The 13,743-nt window shown below is 38.6% G+C and overlaps 1 protein-coding gene across 3 annotated transcripts in view; it reads right to left on the bottom strand.

Moving 5' to 3' along the window:
- Positions 1-2,056: 2,056 nt before the first annotated feature.
- Positions 2,057-13,743, bottom strand: part of slc13a3 (solute carrier family 13 member 3) — a 69,729-nt gene continuing 58,042 nt past the window's right edge. For all 3 annotated transcript variants that reach the window (XM_060932207.1, XM_060932206.1, XM_060932205.1), the window contains 4 exons: positions 12,852-12,964; positions 10,062-10,223; positions 9,097-9,234; positions 2,057-6,257 (listed from right to left, as the gene is read on the bottom strand). In XM_060932207.1, the coding sequence (XP_060788190.1) occupies positions 6,096-6,257; positions 9,097-9,234; positions 10,062-10,223; positions 12,852-12,964 (575 nt within the window). In that variant the 3' untranslated portion in view covers positions 2,057-6,095. The remainder of the gene's footprint in view (positions 6,258-9,096; positions 9,235-10,061; positions 10,224-12,851; positions 12,965-13,743) is intronic.

Genomic DNA, 13,743 nt, shown 5'->3' on the forward strand with positions numbered 1-13,743 from the left:
TTTGTTTGATTTTCTCTCTTCATACCTTTTTTTCTGTTTATTTACTTTTCAGGTACTGTGTGCCCAAGGCGGGGTGGCAGCTGATTCCTTAGGTGGTGGTGTTTTCCTATTGTCCGTGTGTGTGTTCACGTGTGCCTGTGTGGAATTCTCCTTTTATGTTTTTGATTTTATTTAATTTATTTTGATTTGATTTGTAGTGAGTGTGACACGTGGGCTTGCATGGTGTGCCTCTTTGGATCTTTTCTCCGTCTCCTGGTATCTTGCCCCCTGCTGGTAGGCCTCGGCCCTGTTAATATTGATTTTTCCCTTACCCTTGCCCCACATGCATGTTAGTTAGTCCTTTGGAGTGTGAATGAAAGTGATTGTGAAGTAAAGGAAAGAATTATTTTGTAAACATTGTAACAAAATAAAATAGCCTTTTTGTATTTTCATAACTTTGGTCTCTGGTGTCTTTAGTCAAACGAACCTTGCGTGTCAACATAGTGAAGTGTTTTCTGGTTAATATTCCTGGGGTGAAAGTCCCCTGGTGGCGTAGTCAGTAATTGCTCTTTGGCTCTGTTTAAGGTCCAATTGAGTCAACGCGTCGCTTTTCTGCCCAAGGCCACACATGCATGCACACACCCATACCCAGAGCAATGGACAGCTATGCTACAGCACCCGGGGAGCAGTTGAGGGTTAGGTGCCTTACTCAAGGGCACTTCAGCCCAAGGCCATCCCATGTTAACCTAACCACGTCTTTGTAGGGGAAACCGGAGCACCCGTAGGAAACTGACACAGACACGGGGAGAACATGCAAACTCCACGCAGAAAGGCCCCCGTCAGCCACTGGGCTCGAACCCAGAACCTTCTTGCTGTGAGGTGACAGTCCTAACCACTACACCACTATGCCGGCAGGTTCTGTGGAAGAAGACCTGCTCTCTATGTGAAAAAGAATGGCTCACTCTAAGCTTACAAAAACACAATCGTTCATAGTTGCAGGTGGTTATACACTAATGAAAGCATAATTCTTAATACTATATTCCATTTCTGCTCATAGAGCTCCCTAAATCCTACATAGTGCACCTTTAAATCAAGACTACATACAATTGAAGAAACGCATAAGACAAGCACGTGCAAAACTCACAACTGGGAAGTGTTTCGATGATTGCATTAATTAATTAACAACATTTAGCAGATGCGCTTATTGAGGGTGACGTACAACATACCCAGAGCAGTTGGGGGTTAGATACCTTGCTCAAGAGCACTTCAGCCATTCCTGCTGGTTTAGGGAATCAAATTGGTGACTTTATGGTCCCAAAGCTGCTTCTGTAACCATTCAGCCATGTCGTCCCCAAACAGGGATTATTATTCAGAGGAGGTGTCATTACATAAGTAAAATCTAACCTGCATATTATAGCATATCCAAAATATGCAGAAAAATGGAGAGTGTTGTGCTACATAATGTTGTGATGCAGTCCTGGTACATTAATACAAGGTCAGTTTATAATAGTGCTAATGCTAAATAAGAGATGTACACTTCTGTTTATATGAGTGATAAATGTCTCATGTTTTTAAAGAAATATGTACAATTCTGCAGTTTTACAAATTATGTTTTAAATATTTCAATTGTAGTTATGTGTGTGTGTTTTGTGGGATATTAAAGGACAACCAGGCGGCACGGTGGTGTAGTGGTTAGCGCTGTCGCCTCACAGCAAGAAGGTCCGGGTTCGAGCCCCGTGGCCGGCGAGGGTCTTTCTGTGTGGAGTTTGCATGTTCTCCCCGTGTCCGCGTGGGTTTCCTCCGGGTGCTCCGGTTTCCCCCACAGGCCAAAGACATGCAGGTTAGGTTAACTGGTGACTCTAAATTGACCGTAGGTGTGAATGTGAGTGTGAATGGTTGTCTGTGTCTATGTGTCAGCCCTGTGATGACCTGGCGACTTGTCCAGGGTGTACCCCGCCTTTCGCCCGTAGTCAGCTGGGATAGGCTCCAGCTTGCCTGCGACCCTGTAGAACAGGATAAAGCGGCTAGAGATAATGAGATGAATGAGATAAAAGGACAACCAAACAAAGGCCTCAGGATATCATTTATTGAATTCACAGTACACATTGGTCTTTCTATAAATCTGATCTCATGTTCCATTTTCCAATCATTAACCAGACGTGTAAACATTCAACCCATCTTTAAAACGTAATAATGAGGTCTTATTGCATGATATGTCACAGGGTAGTGATATGTCACATTGGTATGTCACATGATATGTCACATAGGTAGTGTTCATAAGTAAAGAACTGCAGTTCCCTGCTTACACGACCATTATACAACCATTTTCTTCACATTTCTTGAGTTAAGGAAATTTATAATATAGTGTATTATATGTGATATACTGTATGTAACTGCTAGTTCTGTATTACCTTATGTATAGTTTCCTCCAGCAATTTAACAGTACAGCTGAAATGACAATAAAAAAGTCAATCCCATGCAAACAATATACAATCTGACCATTACCTTATTGCACAAATCATCATTTATAGGTTGCAATTGTGATTAATCAGGGTACCTACAAAACACAAGGATCATCATTTACATTCCACTGCATTTACAGTCAGACAATTTAAAGAAATAAATTCATGTGATCATGTTAAGTCTATTAATTACATAGTACAACTGTCAATTCTCTATAAACTAAAATATATCGCATAATGTATTTCATTTTTAATCACTTCCTGGATGTTATATATTTCTATATATACAGCTTTTTTACAGGTTTTACATACAGTTTACATTCCATGTGAATAAAAAAAAGAATGTTGCACTTGTTAAAGAATCACATCTTTTAAAAAAATCATCAAATCCCATTCAAATATATAGGTATATAAATCTAAATAAATTATTATTATTGCTTAAGGATTGTTTTGTCCAAAGAGTTTAAAGAGTCGTGTGTGTGTGTGTGTGTCTTGAGTTTGAATTTAATTGCAATATTCAATAGTCAGGAATCAGTGATCAGTGACTCATGACACATCCACGCCTGCACAGTCATAACTTTACTCATGTATTACTCAAAACAGTAAAGTTCTGTCACCCTCATTTCCAGTGATTCGACAAAATATTGTTGAAGATTCTTCATACTGAGAAAGAGATGGTATTTAAAGGAAGTAAAACATGGAACCATTAAACAAGATGACCAATTTTAAAAAAGGAACATGGGAGTAACATATCATTAAATCAGATAGTTTCAGTTTTAAAATCCTATTGGTTAAACTGCATAAAAATACACGGTAAAAGCCTTGACATACACACACCTGTGATCTCATCACAATAAGTGAATTCTGTATTAAAGCATCAGGTTTTAAACTGATAAACCTGTTCTTCTAAAGCCAATGTTCTGACCATAGAATACTCTGTTCAATATTATTAATAACAAATTACATTATTTCTTGAAGATGGGATTTTATCTTTTTGTTTTTGCTATGATCCTATAAGTAAGGAATGACACATGATAATTTGTATGAATGACTGTTTTTCCAGTTGATGTTGGATTAATACACTAGGGGGCACCATTATTTTAGAGTTTGGGATTCAAAGTTCCCCAAGCATGTCGTAGGAGCAGAGAGGATAAAGCTAAAGACTTGTTTAACTTATAATCATAATATATTACAAATATAATACAACAGGCTGCATAGTATATCATTTGTAAATCATTGCAATTAAACTATTTCAGTGTCACAGTAGTTGACATTTGAAATACTGATAACAGAAGTCAAAGTCCTTCCCACACCATGTGGCGCCGATCTCCGTTTCGTAGCCCTCGGCCTTTCTCCTATTACATAGCTAGTGTAACAGTGGGGGGGCTAGTCCTCTGGTAACAGCGAGAGTTTGACTCCCCACTCGCATCGGTATTGCAGCATGCCTTGCCAGACGGCAGTAGTCACCATTTTTATGATGGTCTTTGATATGACCCGACTGTGAGTAGAACTCACAATCTCCCGATCGAGAGGTGGACATGCTAACCACTAGGCCAACGCGCGGTGCTGATGACAAAGAAAGTGGCTATATGCAAATTCGGACTCTAATATATCCATCATTATTCTATCCACATTCACTGGATATGAGCAATTGCACACTCTGAGTGGCTATTCTACTACTAGGTTATCAGCTCATATACCGTGAGTAGAGAAAAACAAAATGGTGGAACGTTTTGCTGAACCAACCAAGGACGAAATAAAAACTACTTGAAAACAAAACCCCCAAAATTGTTAGAGTATGTAAAAGAAACAGAAATAGCTAAAATAGTTTTTTGTTTGTTTGTTTGTTTGTTTGTGTGTTTTCGCCCCCAATATCTCCTGTTCCACACTCCAGTCCAGTTGGTAGCGGTAACGCACCTTCAAGTTGGTTTGCCAACCACAGAAAAAAACAAAACTAAAGGAGAAGAAGAAACCCCCAAAAGATACAAAAAAAGCAACAAAACATGGACTAAAAGTATTTGATGGTAAGAACGTATCTTTTTTATTTTTCTAGAATTATTATTATAGCATGTTTCATAAATTGCTCCTGTTTACATTCTAAGCGGAAATGATTTTGTCGGACGTTTTGCATAAAGTTCTGATTTATCTAATTTGCAAAAAATAAAAATAAAAATGCTCTGTTTCTCAAAATCCAGTGATTGTGGATAGAATAAAAGAGTTATTCCATGAAATCTCGTCGTACATGGCTGATAGCCAACTCGGTGCTACACGCCTCATTGGCTATCAGCTCATGTACGACTCAATTTTGTGGAATAACTGTTAAATATTTTCTAGCGTGCTATGGTCAACCTGACTAGGCTTGTGGGGTTTGATGATTCGCAGCATTCACATAATCCAACCAAACAGGGTTAATCACTGAAAGGACAACATTGTTCCATCAGATAAAGAGTCTACCACTTTTTAATGTACAGTAATAGTCAAAAGTTTGGACACCCCTACTCATTCATACGTTTTTCTGTAGTTTGACTATTTTCTACATTGTAGAACAACTCTGAAGACATCAAAGCTAGAAATAACATCTGGAACATATATCGAATTATGTGGTAAACAAAAAATCTTGAAAAACAAATACGTTTCATATTTTAGATTCTCCAAAGTCGCCAGCATTTCCGTTGATGATGGTTTGCACACTATTGGCATTATCTTAACCAGCTTCATGAGGGCGTCACCTGGAATGCTTTTCAATTAACAGGTGCCTCGTCAAAAGTTAATTAGTGCAATTCCTTGCTTTCTTAATGTGTTTGAGATCAAACAGTAAATAGTAAATAATAAAAATACAGTAAATAGCCCTATTCCACAACTGTAGTAATCCATATTATGTCAAGAACCACTCAACTAAGTAAAGAGAAACGACATTCATCATTACTTTAAGACACGAAGTGAGTTTTATTTAATAAAAATAATAATAAAGAAACCTTTGTCCAAACTTTTGACTGGTGCTGTATATTCCAATATAAAACAGTGATTGAACTCTGTGATATAGCAGAGATAAATTACACAATTTTAATATGAAGGGAATAATGAGGTTTTATCCGTCCTGTACTGCTCTGATCAAATAGAGGTCTATATTTATGAAAGTTGACGCACATTTGGTTTCAAGTTGGTGGTTGTTTAAAAAAAATATATATATTTTTTACATAATATTAATGTTCCTGTGGCATTTTTAGTAAATACAGATGTTTCTGTAACATCATTGTTTGTTTAACTAAGAACAGTGTTACCATAAATGTTTTACAACATTGCAGAAACCTTCCTGGAAGCTTACGAATAAAGTTCTGTCAGTTGAGAGAAAACTGTTTGAGTGAAATTGTTGATGAAAATCTAAAACTCATTTGCAGATACACCTTCATTTTGATCTTATTTGTTAATAGTGATAACTGTTGCTATGGCAGCAAAATTGTTAGGAAAAAAATATAGGAAAGTGCTCTGCACACTGGACAAGAAAACAATAAACACTTTTCCAACATTGCATCCCATCACAGTTATTTAAATATTGTATAAATATTGTATATAGGGTACATTACAGAACCCATTTTGGCAGCTATGATTTCCCATCTTTGGGTATATGAGTGTTTGAGAGGTGTGTGTGTGTGTCTATACAGTAACGTTAACTGCTGGTACTCTCAGTTCTGTAGAGTTTAGAGGTTTGGCCCAGTTCGGGTAGGTGTCTAGGTTGAACATGCGCTGTCCCCACGTGTTCACAGCCAGAGATACACACAAAGTCCCCAGAATGTTCATCATAAATCCCGTTTTCACCTGTAAAAAGAGCAATAATATGAAAAGATGGCTTTCTATAGCAGCAATGACTTTCCAAGGAGCAGGAAATTAAATTATTTATGGTGAAAGGTTGGTAAATATGATTTCCAGATTTCTGCAAGGCTGCTTTGGGACAGTGTCTATTATTCTATGCACATTCACTGGATGTGAGCAATCGTGCGCTCTGATTGGCTACTCCACTACTAGAATATCAGCTCATATACCATGAGGAGAGAAAAACAAAATGGTGGAGCATGTTGCTGAACCAACCAAGGACGAAATAAAAACTATACTTGAAAACAAAACCCCAAAAAATACAAAAAAAATTGCAACAAAATATGGAATAAAAGTATTTGATGGTAAGAACATATCTTTTTTTTATTTTTCAAGAATTATTATTATCGCATTTTCCACAAATTGCTTCTGTCATTTTGCCGGTTTGTTTACATTCTAGGTGGAAATGATTTTGTCGGACATTTTATATAAAGTTTGTATTTATCGAATTTGCAAAAAATAAAAATAAAAATGCTCCGTTTCTTACAATCCAGTGAATGTGGATAGAATAAAACACCTATTCCACTCAATCTTGTTGTACGGCTTATAGTCAATTCGGTGCTACGCACCTCATTGGCTATCAGCTCATGTACGACTCGATTTCGTGGAATAACTTAATTATTCAAAGCACTATGCAAATAGAATTTAAATGACTTGAATTAAACTTTTTACTTATTTTACCTATAGTGCATGGCAAAAACTCTGTTATAATTTAATTTTTTTATATGAGAATCTTATGAAAATTGTTTTTGTTATAATTATGGAGCTTACAATATAGACAAGTGTCATATTTCAAGCTATTTCTCTGGCCTTTTTTTTTTTTTTAATTTAAACTGTGCATTATCAGGGTGGCATAGTAGTGTAGTGGTTAGCACTGTTGCCTCACAGCAAGAAGGTTCTGGGTTTGAGCCCAGTGGCCGACAAGGGCCTTTCTATGTGGAGTTTGCATGTTCTCCCCGTGTCCGCGTGGGTTTCCTCCGGGTGCTCCGGTTTCCCCCACAGTCCAAAGACATGCAGGTTAGGCTAACTGGTGGCTCTAAATTGACCGTAGGTGTGAATGTGAGTGTGAATGGTTGTTTGTCTCTTTGTGTCAGCCTTGCGATGACCTGGCGACTTGTCCAGGTTGTACCCCACCTCTTGCCCATAGTCAGCTGGGATAGGCTCCAGCTTGCCCATGACCCTGCACAGGATAAGCGGCTACAGATAATGGATGGATGTGCATTATCAGGTCTGTGTAGAAGCTTTGGTGCTTTGTTAAGTTGTTCTAAGACCGGTTGGTGCGTCCATCCATCCATTATCTGTAGCCGCTTATCCTGTGCAGGGTCGCAGACAAGCTGGAGCCTATCCCAGCTGACTATGGGCAAGAGGCAGGGTACACCCTGGACGAGTCACCAGGTCATCGCAGGGCTGAGACCAGTTGGGATATTTCTTATTTAATGGCTAGGATAAGAAGTTGTAGGAGAAGCTGTTCTTACATGTGACTAATTTTACCCAGAAGAAGAAAAAAAAAAGATCTCCCAAGGCGTTTGTTGCTATAATGGAAGCTTGACAAATTTAAAAATCACTAAGGTCTTACTGCTAGGAGTTCATTTAGATACACTATAAGAGTAATTTTTCCCACTTTTATGACAGCATATTAGGGCCACTGTAGGTTAAAAAAAAGGAGCTGGATGATGGGCTAATGTTCCAAGAAAAAACTCAGAATTTCTGAGATTAAAGTTGTAGATTTACGAGAAAAAAAAAATTGGGATATTCTCTGAGATTGTAAAGTCATAAATATGTTCGAAGAAACTCAGAAATTATCTAAGATTAAAGTCACAAATTTATAAGAAAAAAAAACACTTGGAAAAATAGTGTTTTTTTTTGTCAAGGAATAACATCGCTTCACTTTGCAAGGTTGGATCAACATCATCACAACACAGATGCCACCAGGAAACAGTGACAGTCTGGTGGTACAACAGTATGGAACATGGTTGTAACAAGTAAGTTAGCTTATGTTGAAATGATTGACATTGGTAGGTTATGATTCATTTAATGAGTAAAGTGCATCGAGATTTGTTGCCTCATTGCAAAGCACATTAGAAAGGAGTCAAGCAGCTAAGCTCCTAGCTGATGCTAACAGTTTTTTTTAACCAAAAATTACCCCCCAGCTCTGTTATCTATCGATCTATCCATCTATCTACGGTGGCCCTAATATCTATCTATCTACCTATCTATCTAGGGGCAGCCATGGCCTGAAGGTTAGAGAAGCAGCCTTGGGCCCAAAGGGTTGCCAGTGATTCCCAGTTCCAGTAGGAAAAATGTGAAGGGAGTTGAGTGAATGAGCAGCACTTACCCCTCCCTCTGTATCATGGCTTTAGTGCCCTTGAGCAGGGCACCGAACCCCCAACTGCTCCCCGGGCGCTGTAGCATCGCTGCCCACTGCTCTGGGTATGTGTGTGTGCTCATTGCTCACTTGTATGTGCATGTGTTCACTGTTTCAGATGGGTTAAATGCAAAGGAGGAATTTCACTCTGTTTGAGTGTACATGTGACAAATTAAGGCTTCTTCTATCCATCTATTTGGCATTTCACTGCAGTGACGTGGCCACGATGACGGCTCCAGCCATCAAAGTATCTCAGGAAGAATTAGAGTAGTGGTTTCCCATTACCTTCTACTTTATTATTATAGAGGTTTTAGCCCTAATATACCATCATAAATTTCTGCACGATGAAATATGATGCCAAAATGGCAGGGATGTTTGTGAATCTAATTTTCTCAATGAATCTTTTGTTGTATAGCTCACCATGTCTTTGACCATGAGGTGTCCAGAGGCAAATGCGATGGAATTGGGTGGAGTAGAAACAGGAAGCATGAAGGCATAAGAGCAACCTACAGTTGCTGGTATCATGAAGTACAGAGGGTTCACGTTCACATGGTTGGCCTGTGAAAAACAAGCATCAAGTGAATGAACACTGCTTCGATTAGAAATGCCACGAAAGGGCCGGATATCAATCTGTATGTAAATGAATGCATTTGTAAATCATTCATGAGAGCGTTCATGCAAGAAATATGGTATTCATAAAAAATCCAGTTTGTTTGGAAAACTTTGCATCATATAAGAGGTTCTGAGTTTGTGTAAATTTACATACATTTTCACACAAACTTCAAATGATGTGGTTTTGCAGTTCTAATACATGAATTACATTGACGAGTTTAAAATTGCTTATTTGTTTCAATTACACACGTGAATTTAGTGAAAATTTTGTGAAAATGTCATTTCATATTAGTAACTTGAAAAACAGCAACCCAAAACAAATCCATAAAATAGACAAGTCAGACTAACTATTCAATTAACACAAAAGAAATGGCACCCGATAATGGGATGAGTCTGTTTGTGCCAAGTGAGTCAACATGCTCAAATGTCTGAGCTGCATTACCATAAATATTAGCACACTTCATGCTGATGGAGGCTCTCTTTCACAGTTCAGTTATCACTGTGACTTTTTCAGCTCCCTATGAGCTTTGGTAATGTTACAGGACTGAGTACAAAGTAAATCAGTTTCATTGAAACTTTTGTAAATCTGGTAGGAATTTTTAATTCAGTTTTGACTATCAAAATGCTTGCAGGCAACTTTGCTAACAGGTTAATAAACGAGGCTCATTGTTGGAATTGTACTATTCAAACCCAACTTTCACTTCCAGCTCAGAAGTCCACTGAAGTGAACTTGCTAATTGCTATAAGTCATGGGAAGTAATGCAGTCACTCACCATTTCACTAATGACCGGAAGAAAGATGATGATGGTGGCGGTGTTACTGGCAAACTCTGTGAAGCAAGCAATGAAGGCTGTGATGAGAATCACAGCTAACGGAGGAGGAATGGTAGCTAATGGCTGCAAACGTCCTCCAATCCATACAGCCAGACCAGACTCCTGTCAAAGAACAAACATAACTGAATCCGCATAAGTGAACTGGAACTGCATATAAATTACCTGACAAGAGTTTTTTGAATATACTTGCCTGTATGTTTTACATTACAGGCATTTACAGTAGTAGACACTCTTATCCAGAGCAGCATACGATAAGTTCAACAATTTTTACCTAATCTGTATGTCTTTGAAATGGAAGGAAACCCACACAGACACGGGGAGAACATACAAATCCTACACAGAAAGGCCCCTGTTCACCATGAAGTTCGAACCCAGAACTTTTTTTTGCTGGGAGGCAACAGTGCTAACCACTGCACCCCCCATTGTTATGGCTCGAAATCATTTTCTATTAATTACTCAGTAATTCATTCAAAGTTCCAAATTGTTTGAAAAAAATATTTAATGCACTAAACATTTTAAAGGCCCGGTCCCACAATACCGATTACTATAACTACAACGATAACTATAAATAAATCAGTCCCCTCCAGTTTATGTGGTTGGTGGTCACACCAGACCGATAACGATACCTATAGCCCAGGGTTTATCAGTATCGGTGAGATTGCTTCTGGAGCGGTTTTTCCCGGGCTGGACCTGATCCAATAAAACATCTGACCAATCAGATAATTGTTTACATGTGACGTTATTTGAACATGTGCTATTTTCCCCGGGCATCTTTGTACATCCTTGTTGCATGATGAAATCACGGAATATGGATTCATGGAAAATAAAATATATAATATAAAGTATGTATCTTTTACTATATGTGATTTTCCATGAAATATCAATAGTAAATTAATAAAGTAAACATATAAATGCAGGTAAGATATTTTAATTATGAACTTCGGCAGCCCAAACATTTAATTGTTTTAGACTTCTTAATTTTTTTTTTATCCGTGATGCATCATCCGTATGAAATCGGTATCCAATTTGTAATACACTGAAACGTCCGTGACTGATCTGTAAACTATTAGCGTCCACAATGCATCTGTATTAAAATCCATAACCACTCTGTATTTTGTATCCGTTTTTTATTATATTTCCGTAATCTGTGACCTATCCATATTATATCAACCACTGGAGTATGTACATGGGTTGTTTTGAAGCCCAAGCTGTACAGTATGACCTGGAATAATGTGCTACTACTTGGAAAAAACTTCCATGACTATTCCTAAGTTACATGTATTTATTTACCCGAGTGGCAGGACCGACTAATATTATAGTCGGGATTATAGTTGTGGTGTGACTTAGAGCCCTGCACTCCCGCGGGAGTCCCGCGGGACTTGCGGGACCCGCCGCAAAGCAGTGCGGCACGGGACAAATTTTGAAAGCTCATTGCGGGCGCGGGCGGGAGCGCACATATGCGGCGCGGGTGGGAGCGGTGATAAGCTGCAGTCCCGCTAACTAAAAACGTGCTTGAAATAAAATTTATAAATTATTAATTTATGTCTATCATATATAATTTGTGCTGGATATTTTATTTGGCATTAATAAAAACATTTTAAGATGCCTAAATTTGCAGAGAGAGTCAGATTGAGTGAGGAATAGCATCTTAAATTTGCCATTGATCACCCTAACGGGAAATCCTTTGATCACTCTAATGACTCGCAGCTCACACCCAGCTAGCAAGCGAACCATGAGTGAAGTGATTTACTGCTTGCGTTAGTCTACAACTCTAATCAGAGAGACAGGTTACACAGTGACGGTAGGCTTGACTCAATGCTATCCCAGAAATCCTTCCTGTAATATGCAAATTTGGCTGTCCAATCAGAGGCGGCCAAATTTGCATATTACAGGAAGGATTTCTGGGATAGCATTGAGTCAAGCCTGCCGTCACTGTGTAACCTGTCTCTCTGATTAGAGTTGTAGACTAACTCAAGCAGTAAATCAATTCACTTCTCTTACTAGCTCTGCTTTGCAATAAAAAAAAAAGCACCATTGGTCAAAGCAAACCTATTCACATTTTTATGCTGATCAGAGAATTACAATGGTTTCTCATGTGATAAAAATGTGCAATTCGCGATTAAATATTTTAATCGCTTGACAGCACTAATTATTATTAGAGACACTACATGCTGAATTCAGAAACAAGGTAAATAATAACAAACGTGAACGTGAGCTGTAGATATTTATGCTCAAATCCACTCACAGTAGGGGGCGGGGCACCATCACGCTGTGTCAAGACAACAACTTTCCTGAGAAATAACGCGAACGTCTGCATCATGCGGGATTTGCGGGCGGGATTTGCGGGCGGGAGCAGGACAAAATATGGCAGGCGGGAGCGGGACTGAAAATCATAATTTTTTTGTGGGCGTGGGCAGGAGCGGGACTGAAAATCATAATTCTTTGTGGGCGGGAGCGGGACTGCACAATGCGGGCGCGAGCGGGAGTGGGACTGAAAAATCCGACCCGCGCAGACCTCTAGTGTGACTGCTCCAGACTGGAACTAAATTCAGGCAGAGGTATAGTCATAGTTGTAGTTATAGGTATAGTAATCGGTGTTGGACCGGGCCCTAAATTGGGCATTTTGACCTGACACAGAATGTGCTTGAAAACAGAAAAAAACTCTCACTGCTTCATAAAACCTGACAGTATGTGTGACAGAATGAGAGTAGGAAAGACAGGTAAATGTACCTCACAGCCTTTAGCCATCGCAAAGCCTCCACCCAGCAGAAGGATAATGTTCCATGGTACACATTCTTGAACTCTTTTCCAAGACAACAGAGGCACATACGGAGTGTTCGAGGCTGTAAACGAAAGTGGTGGTGGAAAGGATTCAGATTACAAATGTAGGTGATTGAAAAGTTCAGCTACTTTTTCATGACACTTTTCTAAATGCCATTATTTTTTATCGGTACTTTTACCAAGCAATTTTGTTTTCAGTGGCAGTCAACCACACTACTTCGGCTGATTATTTCACACTAAACATTTCAAACTTGCATTTTGCATTGTCAGAAGAGTTATATTTTAAACTCTACATGTTAATCGCAGAACTTAGATTCAGTAAAGAAATAACAAGTCACATGGTTTGTTATCATACTACTGCACAAAGGGAAATTTACTTTAATATTTAAAAATTTGCTACTAACTCAGCATAATGTTGGAAAAGATTTTTAAGTATAGGTTGCCAAGCAGGAGCTAGAAGAGTATTCTGAAATGTATGAAGAAATAGGCCACTTTTGTTTGAGATTACAATAATCTGTTCGGAACAGTGGCATTACAGTGTGAGCCGTTGGCAGGACATGATAAGCTAACTCATTAACATTCCACATCTTATTTATTATAGCTCCCAACACTGCCCTCAAACAGCCTTCTGGAAGAACCAGAGGTCTAAAACCTTCCAAACTTTAGCCTACTGTGCTAGATAGTGAGTGAAATAATTACAGTTAGCCTGCTACTTAGCTAAGAACAAAGCTGTGAAAGTACTGTAGCAAACTTAATTTTATTCTTTCAAAAACCTTACACCTTAATCTATTATGTCATAATATATCTAATATAGGGGTGGTGTAGTGGTTAGCGCTGTCGC

This window comes from Neoarius graeffei, chromosome 10 (assembly GCF_027579695.1).
Source record: "Neoarius graeffei isolate fNeoGra1 chromosome 10, fNeoGra1.pri, whole genome shotgun sequence".
NCBI lineage: Eukaryota > Metazoa > Chordata > Actinopteri > Siluriformes > Ariidae > Neoarius > Neoarius graeffei.